A 17,762-nucleotide genomic window follows, 5' to 3' on the forward strand; every position below is an offset into this window, starting at 1 on the left:
CAGAGCCTCTGAAATGTCTGCCTTCTTCCACAAACGTGGCTTCCCCTCCACCACTATTAACTTGGCCCTCACCCACATCTCCTCCATTCCCCGCTCATCTGCCCTAGCACCCCCCTGCCCCCAGAAACAATAAACACAAAATCCCCCTTGTCCTCACCTACCACTCCACCAGCCTCCACATCCAACACATTCAGACTTTTACTTATTTAACCATTTAAATTCTTCAATGGAGCTGAACTCCTTGCCATTTCACACTATGGTCGACTAACAGCTAGAAATCACGAGATTAACATCCAGAGGCTTCAATGTTTGATCCAGAAACAAACTAGAATTTAATTTAAAGCAATTTTTAAAAATCTGAATGTTCTAAAGAGCTCAACTAGTTAACTGACGTCCTATGTGTGAAACATATTTAACTTTTGACCATTCTCTGAAATGGTTTGCTAAACTACACAGTTCAAGGCAAGTAAGGATTAATAACTGATGGCTTCTCTGAATGAAATAAAAAGGGAACAACCAGTTCTTGATTACAAATCCAATGCAGCAACAACCACAAGCACATTGTAACACAAATAAAATATGCTAACAATCAGCATGTGTGGAAAGAAAAACTGCTTCAAGTTGAAGATCAATTCTTTCTCTTTCCACTGATTTTGTCTGATCTGCTGAGTATTTCCAGCAAACTCCATTTCAGATTTCCACTACATGCAAGATAGTATTAACCAGCACCTACAGGGATCGCAGATGCCGCAAATGCAAATTTTCCAGCTGACAATACACAGTAGAGTGAAAAATATCAAGTAATTTGAAAAAAAATTTAATTATACGAAGTTCACTTTATTCAGGTAATTCCTGTAATTTACAAAATTTAAATTCAAACCCTAGTCGCTGGTGCTGTAACAGCGTTACGCAAGTCACTATGCTAATCACACTGCCATCATAATTCATCTGCCCTCCCATAAGTTAACAGATAAAGTCTTACTAAATTTAGACATACAGCACAATAACAGGCCCTTTGGGCCCAATTACACCCAATTGACCTTCCCCCCAAGCACATTTTGAACAATGGGAGGAAACCGGAAAACCCCAAACAGAAGTGGGGAAAATGTACAAACTCCTTACAGACTAGGCGGGATTCCAACCCTGGTCCTGATCGCTGGAGCTGTAACAGTGCTGTGCTCACCACTACACTAACCGAGCTGCACTACTATACCTTATACGAATAAAGATAAAGATTCTTACTAGGCAGGGATTTGTAGACACTTTGGAAGACACCGCTGGCCCTTCATGCTGGGCACTGGGCACTGCCATTTTATTCAAACACAACTTTATTCAAACAGCTGCTGCAGGCAGGGCATGACCAGGGCGCTCCACTAACTGAATACTTGCTCCCATCTTGGGCTGCTTGTTGCTTTGGAGAACATTGACTTTTACAATTTTAAATTTTTATTTCCCATTTTATTTATTCTAAATTTCAGTTATTATTTCATCTCTTTTTTTGCCGGTTGTTTGGGTTTAAGGTTGATTGAGTTTACGGTTGATTGAATTCCAGATCATGGGGAATTCATGCATTTAAATTTTTTACTTCTGCTCGTCTCCCCAATGAACCATGATCATACCTGATGTGTGAGGACATCGCCAATTCTCTGGATGAGGTAATTTCGTTCACTCCCTTCCTCCAATGAACTTTTCTGTCGTTCCTTCAACCGGGAGAAGAAGCTTTTGTGGATTTCCAGTAACTGGCGCAAGCAGGGAAAGATTCTGTTCACAATGTGCCGGTTATTTGGCTGAAGCTCCTCTTCCATTCCCCGACAGTACACGTGCAACATAATTTTCAGAGTTCGGACATGATGCATCTCTGTCTGCATTAGTTCTAAAGGACAAAGGAGAGAATCACAGACTTACCAATGTTTATAGGACAGAGAAAGCTATTTTGCTCAATAAATCTGCACTGGCCAAAAATGAGCTATTGAGATTAATCCCACTTTGATAGCTTTGAAGATCAGAACATGTCATGCTCTCAGAAGTATTTTTTTTACTGCTTTATTCATAGGATATAGCATTTTCCTACTATTGCAAAGCAAACTGGTTCAGAGAGTGGTGGGAGTGTGGACCGAGGGGCCAGCTGAAGTGGTGAATGCAGGCTCAATTTTAACATTTAAGAAGAATTTGACAGGTTCATGGATGGAAGTGGTAAGGGAGGGACTATTGACTGGGTGCAGGTCAATGGGACTAGGCAAAAAAAAAAGCATGGCACAGACAAGGAGGGTTGAAGGAACCTGTTTCTGTGCTGTAATGTTCTATGGTTCTTGTTGAAACTGTACAGGGTACAGGTGGGACCATAATATGCAGTCTTGCCTGCCATTCAATATTATTACTGTCTTAGATGCTATACAGTGCCACTTCTTCAGTCTTGAATTTCCTGATCTTTCAAAAAATTATTTACTTCCTCTTTCAATATGTCCAATGATCTAGCCACCACAATCCTCTGGGGAGTGAATTCCAGAGATACACCACCCTTTTCAAGAAGAAATTCCTAGACACTGTTATTAATGACCCCCTTTTCTTTTAAGGCTATTGAGAAAGGTCCAGCGATTTGAGAGTACACACATTAAGAGTTTAAAAAGGTATCTTAATGAAAAAAGATATTTGGGCGAATAGGAAGTGGAATTGGGAGGGGAGTTGATGCAGTAGATACTGAGAGTGTGTTCTCAATAAAGAGTGGTCCATTTGAGGAGGAGAATTTTCTCCTCTCAGAGATACACAAATATTTACTGCAAAGAGAGCTAATCATGGTGCTTAGAACAGGTGGGGTGGGTGAAAGAAGAGAGCAGACACAGCAAAGCTACAAGAATTCTGTGTGCTCTGAGTCAGAGAAAGAGGCAAGGCACCTTGATTTCTGTTTAGTGCCTTGTGTTCTCTCATTGGAGAAGGCATGGCAACAGACATTAGGGCAAGAAAGGACCGAACCCAATCTGAAAATATTGGTCCAAAAATATGTTAGCAATGAACTCCAAGTTTACACACAAAGGATGGTGATCAAGTGTTTGAAGGCACTTCCAAAATATTGTTGTAAGTGCCAACATTCTCAGAAAAATTGGTCAAAGGCAGCTTGGTTGAAATGTATTGTATTTGGAATAATACATTTAGTATTGTATTATTCCAAATACAATATGTTTAATACAATAGTCCACACCCAGCTTTTATAATCAGAGGGGGAAGCTTTCAGAGTGAAGCCTAAGAGGATATACATGAAAATTTCCACTTACCTCCAACTCAAATGGAGCCACTATAGAAAGATTGATAGACAAAATTTATTTTTACGCCATCCCTTACAGCCACTTCTTGAACCTTTAGACTGAAGAACAGTTCACCTCACCTACAGCTATCAGACCCTTGAACCTCCCCATCCTACCCTAACACTACTTCTAGATCACAATAGAACTGTCTGCACACATACTGCACTGCAAGCCAACTGACAATGTCTGTTTGTCTAATTTTCTCTTAATTTTAGATTTATTAATTTTTCTCTTTTGTGTGCTAATTAGACTTAAATTTGTTATGTTGAGTCTCTCGGAAGCTGAAGCAAGACTTTCATTATACATTGTAACAATATGTGAAAGTAAAATTCATTAATTCAGGTCAACCCACAGAGTTAGTGATCATTTAAAACTGAACTTGAAGCTCAAATATAATACTCAACTCACCAGTCACTGTGACCTGTGGAAACATGGCATGTTGCCTCCATAATAGGTCTGAGCAATTTCAAACTCACTGATATTCACAGATAGATTAACAGGATGATGACTTTCACTTTTCTTACCATATATCACATCCTGCCTTTTGATGACTTCCTTGCTCTGCTTCTTTGCATATGTCTGGTCCACTGCAAGGCTCCATGATTCAGCCTCAAATTCTTGGCCATCTACCTCCAACTCAGCCTTCAGAGAGGCATAAATAGTGTCTAAACCACAACACAAGATTGATTAGACAAGATTTATATTCATCCCTTTCCTTCAGAGCCATTTCATGAAGAACATGATCCTTTTAGTTCTCTGATACTGTTCTGGTGTGAGACTCAATCTAATCGCCACGTCCCCGCTGGAAGTTCATGTCCCAACTTTACCTGCAGTGTTTCCAGGACCCATCCAGTTAAAGGACACCAAATAGTTCCAGCTGTTAGAACTGCCCCACACACTGGTGTTAACAAATGTTCCCCAAGCTTCAGTTAGGATATTTTTTTTTAGAAGTTTGTATTCCAAATGTAATCTCAACCAACAGAGGTTATTCAAGGCTTTTCAGCCAGTGCTCCCTTCAGAGTGGGAGTAGATTTACATCACATTTCTAGATACCCCAATTCTGTCTCCCTTTTCAGCATAACACATTGTCCTACCTTCTGCCACTAGGGACTCGGCAGATGACGAAACCAGACTTGGAGATTCCTCAGCCCATGTTTTACCTCTTGGAATTCCATTTTCCACCTCCTGCTCCATCTCCCCTGCAGTTGCGCTAAATTATTAAAAAATTGGACATATTAGCAATCAATATCTTGAGCCAATGCATAATGAAAATTCAGTTCTAGGCAAGAATACAGTCCAGACTGCTAGTGTAAAAAATCCTCCGTACAGCAATTAACTTGAAATGCCTCAAGTAAGTTCCATGTAGAAAGATACATTTCTTACACAATTTTGATATTGTATCTCTTGATATTTTGACTCATTATTTTCTTTGGTCAATATCAATAACAGATTAGGTTCTTACTTACAATTCAATTTCAGGTATTAAATATTCTTGGTAAGGTGGATCTGAGGCGTGTAGCAGGTTGTTATTCAGTGGCCTACATCTTTGACGTGGATTTCGTGCCAAGGCCAGCATTTTTATTTATTGAATATCATTTTTCAGGGTTTTAATCTTCCATCACATTTCCATATACTTGGAAAATTCTAATGATACAATGCATTTTCACGGTATTAAGTCATACAAACCCGTGATTACTGACGCTGCTAGCAGTGAACGAAGGTTGAGAAGGACGTCTTGGTGGAATGGTCATGCCGATATTCCGCACTGTGCCAGACATGCCATCCGCGACCAGTTGCGGGCACCGTGTCTGCTCCTTCACTGAAAATGCTGCCCCTGGAGGTGGAAAATGGAATTCCAAGAGTTAAAACATGGCCTGAGGAATCTCCAAGTCTGGTTTCGTCATCTGCCGAGTCCCTAGTGGCCAAATTTCAGAAAGCAAATCCAACTTTTCCAGACTTATCCTCCATTCTTAGAACTTTGGTTTGACCTTTCCGCAGCAATGGATAAGGCAGAGGACAAACAGGTTGGGGTAAGAGTGGTCAGAAGAGTGAAAATGACACAAGATGGCAGTTGTGGACAGAGAGCAGGTGTTCTGCAGAATTGTCACCGAGCCTATGCTTTGTTTGATAACATGTAAAGGAGGTCACATCATGAACGCTGAATGCAGTAAAAGATAGTTCTATGGCATGCAATTACCCACCAAGATGCCACCAGCTGACAAGAGTTTGAGGTGCTTAGTAATGGCTTATGTAAGAAATTTAAAAAAACATTAAACTGCTGCAGTTTGGGAGGACTCCATGAATTTGGACCTACTGAAATTAACTTAACAGTGCATCTAAATTGGAGTACAAATCTTTACTTCAATGAATAACAAAACATTTTTAAAGTTGTTGGCTCATTTATAATACAGGGCAGCTCAACCCAAGGCCGTCTTGGATAAAAATGTAATGTACTCCTTTAATCAAGAGCTGCCTGACAACACTTAGGCTGCAACCCCAGTTTAATTAATACTAATTTAAAGATCAGTGTGACCTGATTATTGCAAGCTAAACTCAGGAGCCACAGACAATGGGAAGCGTTCCCACATGGAGACAACAATGACTTCTGCAGGTGGATCTATGGACATTGGATTGGATTAGCAAGTGACCAGTAGCACTGTAGGTGTTCAACTGTCTTTCAGCTCCAGCAACCTTCAATTCTGATCTCCAGTGCTGTGTATGTGGAGTTTGTATCCTCTCCATGATCATGGATGCTCAGTTTTCATATTGCATACCAAAGACATGTAGTAAAAACACAATGCTGGAGAAACTCAGCAGGTCAAACAGTGTACTTTATAGCGCAAAGATAAATAATCAACATTTCATGCTTGAGCCCTTCATTAAGATGTATACTGTAGATATAGGGTGCAAAGCCATGATATTCTTTAGATATAGTCTAATAATAGACTATATCTGAATATTATCTATTAGATAGATGGTCTTTAGATAAATACACTGCAAAGACATGGAGTGTTTGGATCATTGATTTCTGCAAATTATCCCATATAGATGGTTGGGTAAGGCGGGTTAATGGTTTAAGTGATGGAATAGTTTACATGGATATATTCAGGGAGTGGAAAGATCATTATTGTTGAGATTGCTCAGAGACCTGGGATAGACATGATGGGTTGAATGACCATTAGGGAAATAGATAAAAATATAGAATATGATGACCTGATGACAATAATCCATCTTACAATTCTTATATAAACAGACCTTGTGGACATCCTCTAAAATTTATGAAGGACTGGGACATTTAAACTGGAATTCTCATGGAGCTCTCCATGGCATGTCTTGGGAGAGTCAGGATGGAATAATTTTTATCCCATTCAGCAAGCAACACTGAGTTATGGGGATCTGTAGTCCTTGGACCAAAACTCCATCTAGTGATAGAAGTATGCAGTTGCACACCTGAACTCAGTATTATCCAACAAAGGCAGTACAGTTAATGTAGTTGTTAGTGCAACGTTATTACAGTGCCAGCGACCCGGGTTGGAGTACGGCAATGCAAGGAGTTTGTACATTCTCCCTGTCAGTGCGTGGGTTTCCTCCATGGGCTCCAGTTTCCTCCCACCCTCAAAAAATATACAGAGATGGTAGGTTAATCATTAACAATGGCGTGAAGCAAGGCTGCGTCCTCGCACCAACCCTCTTTACTATCTTCTTCAGCATGATGCTGAAACAAGCCATGAAAGACCTCAACAATGAAGACACTGTTTACATCCGGTACCGCCTGGATGGCAGTCTCTTCGATCTGAGGCGCCTGCAAGCTCACACCAAGACACAAGAGCATCTTGTCCGTGAACTACTCTTTGCAGACGATGCCGCTTTAGTTGCCCATTCAGAGCCAGCTCTCCAGCGCATGACGTTCTGTTTTGCGGAAACTGCCAAAATGTTTGGCCTGGAAGTCAGCCTGAAGAAAACGGAGGTCCTCCATCAGCCAGCTCCCCACCATGACTACCAGCCCCCCCACATCTCCATCGGGCACACAGAACTCAAAACAGTCAACCAGTTTACCTACCTCAGCTGCACCATTTCATCGGATGCAAGGATCGACAAAGAGATAGACAACAGATTCGCCAAAGCAAATAGCGCCTTTGGAAGACTACACAAAAGAGTCTGGAAAAACAATCACCTGAAGAAACACACAAAGATCAGCGTGTACAGAGCCGTTGTCATACCCACGCTCCTGTTCGGCTCTGAATCATGGGTCCTCTACCGGCATCACCTACGGCTCCTAGAACATTTCCATCAGCGCTGTCTCCGCTCCATCCTCAACATTCATTGGAATGACTTAATCACCAACATCGAAGTACTCAAGCTGGCAGAATCCACAAGCATCGAATCAACGCTGCTGAAGACCCAACTGTGCTGGCTGGGTCATGTCTCCAGAATTGAGGACCATCGCCTTCCCAAGATCATGTTCTATGGCAAGCTCTCCACTGGCCACTGAGACAGAGGTGCACCAAAGAAGAGGTACAAGGACTGCTTAAAGAAATCTCTTGGTGCCTGCCACATTGACCACCGCCAGTGGGCTGATATCGCCCCCAACCGTGCATCTTGGCGCCTCACAGTTCGGTGGGCTGCAACCTCCTTTGAAGAAGACCGCAGAGCCCACCTCACTGACAAAAGACAAAGGAGGAAAAACCCAACACCCAACCCCAACCAACCAATTTTCCCTTGCAACCACTGCAACCGTGCCTGCCTGTCCCGCATTGGACTTGTTAGTCACCAATGAGCCTGCAGAAGACGTGGACATACCCCTCCATAAATCTTCATCCGCGAAGCCAAGCCAAAGAAGAAAGGGTGGCATGGGCTCATGAGCCAGAAGGGCCTGTTACTACGCTGTATTTCTAAATTTAAAGGAGCTCTTCTATTCAGAGATTTTAAAAATATCTCTGCATACCACAGATTGGGTAGTGGATAAAAATACTAGTGCAGGTAAAAAAAACTTTTAATGAAGTAAAGATGACTTATTTTTGTTATCTCTTTATTGTTAAGCTTTTGTTTCAAGTTTCTCTGCATTCCTGTTATTATGCCATGGGCTAAGTTCAAAAGCCAGCCACAACGGCCCATTTACAGCACTTGGTTGAAGCAATGATGAAATAAACCTCTTCAAATGTCTCCAGTTACATGTAAAAAGTGATTTATCCAAACTAGGGAATTTTCTCGTCAAAATTAACCCTTTAAGAATCACTAAAAGAACAGTTATTACCATAATCTCAGATGGTCATGTGCTCAAATTGGTTGCAGAATTTGCTTTTTGGAAGAGCAACACAATTCATTGACTATACAAAATTGGTACATAAATGCACTAATGAAGATGAATTGCTTGAATGAATTACAAGGTGACAACTTGTGCCTCTGTACATTGCAATAAGGCAAGTCAAATACAAGTAAACAAAATGGTAGATCTATTTTAGAGAGTGCATAGACACAAAATGGGTCGTGGATGAAGAGAGGTGGAGGTCATTCTTGACTTAGTTTATACTAGACAACAATAAACGACACCACTTTCTGCTCACTGAGCAAAGTCTAGTGCCTTAACAAATCCCAGATGAGTGAGACAAAGTCAGCTAACAATTTTTGAAAACTTGGCAGGGTCCATTCACACCAGAAGAGAGATTAACCACTTAACCTTAATATTCAATGCCTCTCCCATCAATATTGGAGTTCACCATTTTCCAGAAGCTCACACAGACCTACTTAATAAGTAATAAGTAGGTTAAGAAAAGGAAATCCTGTTGATAGGGACTTACTCCTTGATACCCCCCCCCCACCCCACAGTCAACGAGGGCCAAATCAGGGCTGTCATGGAAAACTCTCCACTTGCCTAGATATGGGCAATTCCAACAAGGAAGAAACTGGACTCCATCCAGAACAAGGCAACCCATTTGATTAGAAAGCTATCCATTAGCGTAAACATTAATTCACTCCACCAATGGTGCATTCTGGTCACAGTATCACCAGCTGAAAAGTGCACTTCCTTTGTTTATCTTGGAGTAGCTGTCAAATCAATGACATCCACATGAGGTGGTGTCTTAAAAAAAAAAGCAGCCTCTAATCTTAAAAGACCCCCACCACCCAGGCCATGCCCTCTTCACTCTGCTACCATCAGGGAAAAGGTACAGGAGCCTAAAGACGAGCACTCAGCGGCACCAGGACAGCTTCTTCCCCGCTGCCATCAGATTGCTGAATGATCAATGAACCAAAAGACACGGCCTGACTTTTTGTGCTCTATTATTATTATTATTTTATTTTATAGTAATATCATAAGATGTTTATAATAGGAATGTTTACACTATGCCGCTGCTGCGAAATACCGAATTTCACGACTTGTTCATGACAATAAATTCTGATCTATCACAAATGCAACAGGTGCATAGGAAAACCTCCGTCACACTGTGCAGACTTGGAGACATTTTGTAGTCCCTTTACTGCCATTGGGTCTAAATTCTGGAACTCCTTACTCAACGGGAGTATCTTCACCATCAGAAATGTGGCAGTTCATGGCGGTAGTTTACCATGGCATTTCCAGAGCAATAAATACTGACCTTGCCAGCAACATGCATACATACACTTTCATGATACTGAAAGATTTTTCTTGGGAAAAGAACATAAGTCAAAAAGAGAAGATCATACATAGAAACAGACAAGCTGAAATTGACATTGGACCTGGTCTGATTTTTAACGTGGTTCAATGTATAGCAACAGTATGCTTGGATAAATAATTCAAGGAATGCAAAATGTCAATAGTCAATTCTGTTAATTAATTAGAGGAACCAGATGCCTGTCCAGAGTTTTGAATTCAAGTGCCTAATGTCAACTACATTAGTGTGGGGCTGAAGCCACATATCAGCCAGACTGGGCAAGGATGAAGATTCATTTCATGAAGGAGGTGAATGAACCACTGCTGAGCACAGATTTCATTCTCATCAATATTGATAATGGCTTTCTTATTCCATTAGTTAATGAAATTAGTCTTTCCTTATTGGATTTGAACTCAATCCATGTTTCTTGATAGTCAGTCCAGAAACTATTCTGTTTACCCACCCTAATGTTGTATTGAGATGACGAGGTTCAAAGTCATGACAAGTACTGCATGTTACAGTAAAATTAAGGTTTAGTGTGTATTTCCCATTTATTAACATAATCTGTACTGGGTTTTGCAAGTTACCAGAATGGATAAGGGAGTTTTAGGCATTTTTACTCTAGTAAAAGTACAGATTAAAGAAAAATATTTGTGAAAAGAATAACTTGTTTTGATTGAATTACATAGGCAAATTGGAGGCGTATCTGCAGTCAAGATGGAATCCCATAAATATTACTATGAAGTGATCAGGCCTTGTAGAAAAAGTTGTCTGCGTGTAATGAGTGCTGACAACTAGTCCTGAGAGGGGCCAAAGTAACTGCATACAGCAAGTGGCAAGGCACACACTGGAACTCATCAGGTTCCTTTTAATGTCAAAGAAGAATTTATTTCAACAACTTTTTTTTTTAGCAAATTTAAATTACTGAAAAGTGTAGTAATGTAGGAAAGGAACAAACAGCATGCAAGTTACCTAAGCTAGTTGAAGGTCTGAGATGGGGCAAATGTACTTCCCCAGCATGGTAACAAAAATGCAGGAAGAATTTCAAGGAGACTAAAATCACTTAACTTCATTCTATCAGGAGAAAAAAATGGGACTGACTATAAATGCATTCAAAAAATGGTGTACATAATAAACAGACAACACTCCTGGAAACATAAACAATAGTAAAAGGGAAAAATCTCATCAGAACATCTGAAGAATAACTCTCCACCTTTACAAGTGCTACCTAGCAGAGTAGTTTTGATAATACATTTCTATTTCCAGAATCGCCATTGTTTTACTTTTGTGAAGAACTCACCGTGCTGGGTTGTGGTCTGTGGATTTCCTGTTTGCTTCTGTTGAGAATCCTTTAGCTGTAAAAACAAGGTTGCATTAAAAATTAATTATTCACACTGGTTCCTAAGACTTAACTTTGATTGGTCAATTTATTATTCTATTCATTAATAATTCTGAAACATCATCCCAGATAATATAGACCAGCAAGTGTTCTTTGTAAGAAAATGTTTTGCAGAGAAATCAGATATGGTTTTGGAAGCCAGATGCAGTTACAGACGTTAATCAATTTTTACCGGAAGTTTCACCGTGTCCTCAGTTCTCTAGATGTATATATTGCCCTGAAGCTGATCAACATTTCCTTGCAGTACGAGGGACATTATTTTCAGTGAATTCTCACAGGGAAGCTTGAAAATGTGATCACTATTTTAAAAGTATGAAGGCAGCCTTTCTATTATTATGGATTAAAGTTCATTAACAAAGTATTCACGCAGAATAAAGAGTTGCAATGTGTTTGAGCATGGAATGCTTTGCCTTAGGCCATCAGTGAGGGACAGACCACAGCATCTTTTAAAGCAAATAAATGAACCAGAGAAAGAAAAATAATTTTAAGGAGAGCAACATTACACCTGGCATCAGTATTGTGTCAAATGGCCTCCTGTTATGACTAAGTTATCAACAGAAAGACTGATGGATCCTTTGTCAAAAAACATAATTCAGTGCAAATCATTTCAATGGATTCACAAGTCTATAATATCTTCACATTACCAGGACATCCAGGTAGGTAAATCTAGGAAAGAATTTTACAATTGATCTGCACGCCTGAGTGTCACCTTATTCCAAAGAACAGCAGTTTATTGAATATGCACAGCTGTGTAGACACTGGACACTGTCAACAGTCAATGGCACCAACTTTGTGATAAACAGCTCCAGTGTACAGTCATTCCAAGTCTGTACTTGAAATTGTTCATCTTAAACAGGGCAAAAGTTTGGATTATTGTGGGGAGAGAGAGTGCTATAAATTGTTTAAATGACTTCTGGCCCAAGTAAAGGTAGAGAGAAGAAAAAACCCATAGATCTTGCAATTTTCTGATACTTAACAACCCTCTCTGTAACTGGATTCTGGACTTCCTAACAGAAAGGCCAGTCTGTCCGGGCCAGTAGCAGAACATTCAGCAAGAATGATGAATCCCATCACAAGAAAGAAATGGAAAATCTCGTGATATGATCCAAGAATAACAAGTATCAATGTGGACAAGACAAAGGAGATGATTGTTGGACTTTAGGAGGACCACCCTTCACTACATGAGTGGAGTACAGTGCAGAGAGTATAGTGCACCAAGTTCCTCAAAGTCCACTTAAGAAGTGACCTATCCTGGACACACATCTCCTCACTTCTCAGGAAGGTGCAACAGCGACTGCACTTCCTGAAAAGTCAGAGCAGGGCAAGGCTCATCTTGTCAACTTTCTATAGGAGCTCTATTGAGAGCATCCTGGTTGGCTGCACAGTGTGATATGGTTGTTGTAGAGAATTAGATTGGAGATCAATCCACAGCACCATACAAGCAGCAGAGAGGATCACTGGGATCTCCCTCTGCGGCCCCCCTGTAATGGAAGATTTAAACCGTGCTTCTTACTTTTGCAGCCTTTGCTTCTGCAAGGCTGAGAACCTGCTTGTTTTAGAATCAGCAGACATAATAAGCTAATTTACACTATGAGGCCCAGGGATGCAGTTGAATAGAAAGACATAATCTAATTTACACTATGAGACCCAGGGATACAGTTGAATAGGAAGTCATAATCTAATTTACACTATGAGGCCCAGGGATACAGTTGAATAGAAAGACATAATCTAATTTACACTATGAGACCCAGGGATACAGTTGAATAGGAAGACAATCTAATTTACACTATGAGACCCAGGGATGCAGTTGAATAGGAAGACATAAACTCATTTACACTATGAGGCCCAGGGATGCAGTTGAATAGGAAGACATAATCTAATTTACACTATGAGGCCCAGGGATACAGTTGAATAGGAAGACATAAGCTCATTTACACTATGAGGCCCAGGGATGCAGTTGAATAGGAAGACATAATCTACACTATGAGGCCCAGGGATGCAGTTGAATAGGAAGACATAATCTAATTTACACTATGAGGCCCAGGGATGCAGTTGAATAGGAAGACATAATCTAATTTACACTATGAGGCCCAGGGATGCAGTTGAATAGGAAGACATAATCTAATTTACACTATGAGGCCCAGGGATACAGTTGAATAGGAAGACATAATCTAATTTACACTATGAGGCCCAGGGATGCAGTTGAATAGGAAGACATAATCTACACTATGAGGCCCAGGGATACAGTTGAATAGGAAGACATAATCTAATTTACACTATGAGGCCCAGGGATACAGTTGAATAGGAAGACATAATCTAATTTACACTATGAGGCCCAGGGATGCAGTTGAATAGAAAGACATAATCTAATTTACACTATGAGACCCAGGGATACAGTTGAATAGGAAGTCATAATCTAATTTACACTATGAGGCCCAGGGATACAGTTGAATAGAAAGACATAATCTAATTTACACTATGAGACCCAGGGATACAGTTGAATAGGAAGACAATCTAATTTACACTATGAGACCCAGGGATGCAGTTGAATAGGAAGACATAAACTCATTTACACTATGAGGCCCAGGGATGCAGTTGAATAGGAAGACATAATCTACACTATGAGGCCCAGGGATGCAGTTGAATAGGAAGACATAAGCTCATTTACACTATGAGGCCCAGGGATGCAGTTGAATAGGAAGACATAATCTACACTATGAGGCCCAGGGATGCAGTTGAATAGGAAGACATAAGCTCATTTACACTATGAGGCCCAGGGATGCAGTTGAATAGGAAGACATAATCTACACTATGAGGCCCAGGGATGCAGTTGAATAGGAAGACATAATCTAATTTACACTATGAGGCCCAGGGATGCATATGACACATCTAAATTCCACTATGAGGCCCAGAGATGTAGTTTTCTTTTGTTGGTCACAGACTGTCAGGAGACCTTGAAGATAATTAAATCATTTGTTCAAAGAGATAAGCTATGAAGTAAACAACTTTTGGGTAATATAAGCCACGGTCCCACCGCTGAAGTTTGAGACTCTCCGAGAGGTGGCAAAATCTCTCAGCAAGAAGAAGAACTTCTAGAGACCAGCTAACGTCCCGGTCGAGCGAGGTGGAGAAGCTGCTACCGGCGCCCCGACAACCTACTACAAGTGTGCAGTCGTTGCCTCGCTTCGGCAGTTGGGACCACTCCAGGGGTTGATAAGTATAGTTAGGAAGGGCTAGCATATTGTAGTTTGAAATCAGCTTTTGAATTTGTAATAAACATTTGTATAAATTGAACTGCTCTCAGTGTGTGTGTCTATTTTCTTTCGGTAGCTCAGACACTGTGACCAATCTAAAACAAACAAAATGAGAGGTACAGGTTTATCCAGGACACCCCCCCTCCCCCCATCCACGTGATATACCAGGATTATTGTCTGAAGAGGGTTCACAAAATCATCAAGGTCCCCTACCACCCTGCACACAGCAGTTTTCAGCTACTCCAGTTAGGAAAGAGATACAGAAGTATCAGAGCCAGAACCAACTGGCTGAGAAAGTTTCTTCCATTGGCAGTGAGACTGCTTAACGATTGAATGAACTGCTTAGACTAACCATCCGAGACTCTACTATTTATATATAAACATTATTTAATATGTGCAGCATATACATTGCGTGTCTATACGAGTGCTACATCTGGTTGCGCTTGCACATTTTTGCACAGAGGACCTGAGTACTGTTTCATCAGGTTGTACTTGTGCAATCCGATGATAATGAACTTGATTATGCGAAAGATAGCAATGGTGTAATATGCACCATAGAGGAACCCAGATCTTTCCAAGTCAATGCTTGAAGACTTTTCAATAATAGGAGAAATAATAGGGCTTTCCTTACATCCACCATTCCAGTGTAGAATCAAAGACTGGGCCAACCTCAAATCTTAAAACTGCTGCCCTATTGAAATAATATTTTTCTGCAAAATACTTGTTCAATTTGACCTTGAAGGCATTTAAACTACCTCTTTCACACAGCTTTTGTTTGCAAATCTCTCCAGATAGTCACCACCCTCTCATGTGAGCTCGTGTGTAGCCGGGGGAATTAAAATAATCTCTTCTTGCCAACTTGAGACCTCAACAAAAAAAAATTCTTCTGGTTTCCAGTTGACTCATGAGAAATCTGTACAAGGTGCTTGAATAAATCTGAGATCATCTCCGCACGAAACCCACAGCAGAGTCTGATTGGGAAGTGACGGATGCTGTATTGAGGAGGTTAACAAAACTGATCCAGCCTAGTTGGCTCAAGTAGGGTGGGAACCTCCACTGCATTATGATGGACACTCACTCTTATAGGATAATAATGAGCAGTTAATCTTTTGAACATGAAGGGATATGACCTTAAAGCACCAGGTGTATATATCCATGGGTGTGTGTATTTATCCATGTATTTAAGTACACTTACAGTGCATTCCTAAAGTGCAAATATTCTGCATCTCATGGGTAACTTAATACATTTTCAATGGTTTAGGCCAATCTGAATTGCAGAAACATTAACTTAAAGAATATCATTGGATGAGCATGAAGTGCCATTGACACTGACATTCATTATTCAACTTGACCACCAAGGCACGATCAAAGCTTGCCGAAACACACTCTCGGCTCATACCACAATCGAACCAGAGCCAGGAGTTTTACAGCACGGAAACAGGCCCAGCACCCGAGTCGATCATGTCAACTTTAGCTGGTCCTGTTTGTCTGCATTTGACCCTTACCCTTCAAGTCTAAACCATACCTATTCATGCACAAACTCCATTATGAAACTATAATGGGAATTGAATCAGTCTTTTTTTTAAAAAAGTGTGCCATCCTATAAAGTATTCCATTAAAAAATTGCAGCAATGAAAGAGAAAGTGGACTATTAGGGCACAAATCTTCTTTAGAAATGTCACAAAAAGTTCTGCTAGAAATGGTGAGAGTAGCTGAAATGAGCATTCTTTTAAAATTATTCACCTGGTGTGGCCAGCATTTATTGGCAGTTGCCAAATACCCTTGAGGAGATGGTGGTGAGCAGCTTTCCTGAACCGCTGCAGTCCTTTTGATGAAGGTAGTTTGACAGTGCTATGTTGAAAACACAGAGTACAGCCACTGTGCTGGCAATGCATGGATTGAATATGTGTATGCCAATCAAGGCATGGTCCCTTGTTGAGCTCGTGCTTTGTTGGAAGTGGAGACCACTCCCTCATACTCCTGATTTGTTTTATGGATGGTGTAAAATTTTGGGAGATCAGGAGGCAAGCCACACCACAGGATACTCAGAGTCTGACCTTCTACGACCATCTGGATTTGTGTCACTGGTCCAGTTAAGCATCTAGTCAGTCTTGACCCCAGGATGTTGATGGTGGAGGACTCAGCAAGAATAATGCATGAAACGTCATTCAGGTGGTCACACATTCTCTAAACGTAGATGGTTATTGCCAAGCATTTTAGCAGTGCACCTGTTACTTTCCACTTCTCAGCTCAAGCCTGAATATTCTCTGGAAATATGCAGGCATGGACTCCTCCATTTGTGGATTTATTTCAAATAGCAATGAACAAATAGTATTCCACATTCAGTCGCCAGCAGCCCGCATGGGTTCCTTACTTCCAGTCACCAACATCCTGCTACATGTATGCTCTTCAGCCACAGAGCCTTTCACTAGTCTATCGCCGTGGTCACCACCCCATAGGGTCATCTCCTCTGCTTCTCCTTTGCAAAGAGAGGGAGTTCTCCCATTCTATAGTGCCCTGTAGTAGTCCTCTGCTTCTCTGGAGTTTGCTGTCGAACACAGGCGCTGCCATCTTGGGTCAAGACCATGCGGTCATAGGATTTTAAAATGAATCACTGCCGGCTCCTTCAACAGGCCATTTAAAGCCTGTACAGAGCCGTCAGTAGTTGGACTGGGCAAGAGAACACTGCAAGGAGTGCTGTGACTCCTCTCCTTGCAGGATTTGCACCAGTAGCAACGCTACAGTACCACTTTTTAAAAAAAAACCAAAAGTCATAAAAACTCTTACAAGTCATAACAAAACAAGGTAAAGACCAACACAAACCTTGTTCTTGGAAATACTGCATTCAGCAAGAAGGTTCCTGCAGTTTTTGTGCACGTTCACAGCACAGTCTGCAAAATAAAACAACTGTTAAAAGATCAGAAATAAAAACAGAAGGTTCCAAGATGTTCAGCAGGTTATCAATGGAGAAAAAAATTAACATCTCAGACCAATGACCTTCCCATCATCTGATGTAATCATATCTATTTGCAAAGACCATCTTTGATGCATTAAGGCTAAAGTAGCATCTTTAAATAAAAACATTAAAACTGTTTAAGATCAAGAGAGAAAAAAAAAGTTCCCTGGATCAGGCAAAGCCCTCTGACATCACGACAAGCAATTGGAAAGTGAATCAGACGAG

General features: G+C 40.8%; 1 protein-coding gene across 4 annotated transcripts in view; it reads right to left on the minus strand.

The window, feature by feature from the left end:
* arhgef18b (rho/rac guanine nucleotide exchange factor (GEF) 18b) overlaps nucleotides 1–17,762 on the minus strand; it is a 128,741-nt gene that overhangs the window by 27,157 nt on the left and 83,822 nt on the right. For all 4 annotated transcript variants that reach the window (XM_069928027.1, XM_069928026.1, XM_069928025.1 and 1 more), the window contains 6 exons: nucleotides 17,405–17,472; nucleotides 11,229–11,283; nucleotides 4,986–5,133; nucleotides 4,394–4,509; nucleotides 3,824–3,964; nucleotides 1,620–1,873 (listed from right to left, as the gene is read on the minus strand). In XM_069928027.1, coding sequence (XP_069784128.1) covers nucleotides 1,620–1,873; nucleotides 3,824–3,964; nucleotides 4,394–4,509; nucleotides 4,986–5,133; nucleotides 11,229–11,283; nucleotides 17,405–17,472 — 782 coding nt within the window. The remainder of the gene's footprint in view (nucleotides 1–1,619; nucleotides 1,874–3,823; nucleotides 3,965–4,393; nucleotides 4,510–4,985; nucleotides 5,134–11,228; nucleotides 11,284–17,404; nucleotides 17,473–17,762) is intronic.

This window comes from Narcine bancroftii, chromosome 3, assembly GCF_036971445.1.
Source record: "Narcine bancroftii isolate sNarBan1 chromosome 3, sNarBan1.hap1, whole genome shotgun sequence".
Lineage (NCBI taxonomy): Eukaryota > Metazoa > Chordata > Chondrichthyes > Torpediniformes > Narcinidae > Narcine > Narcine bancroftii.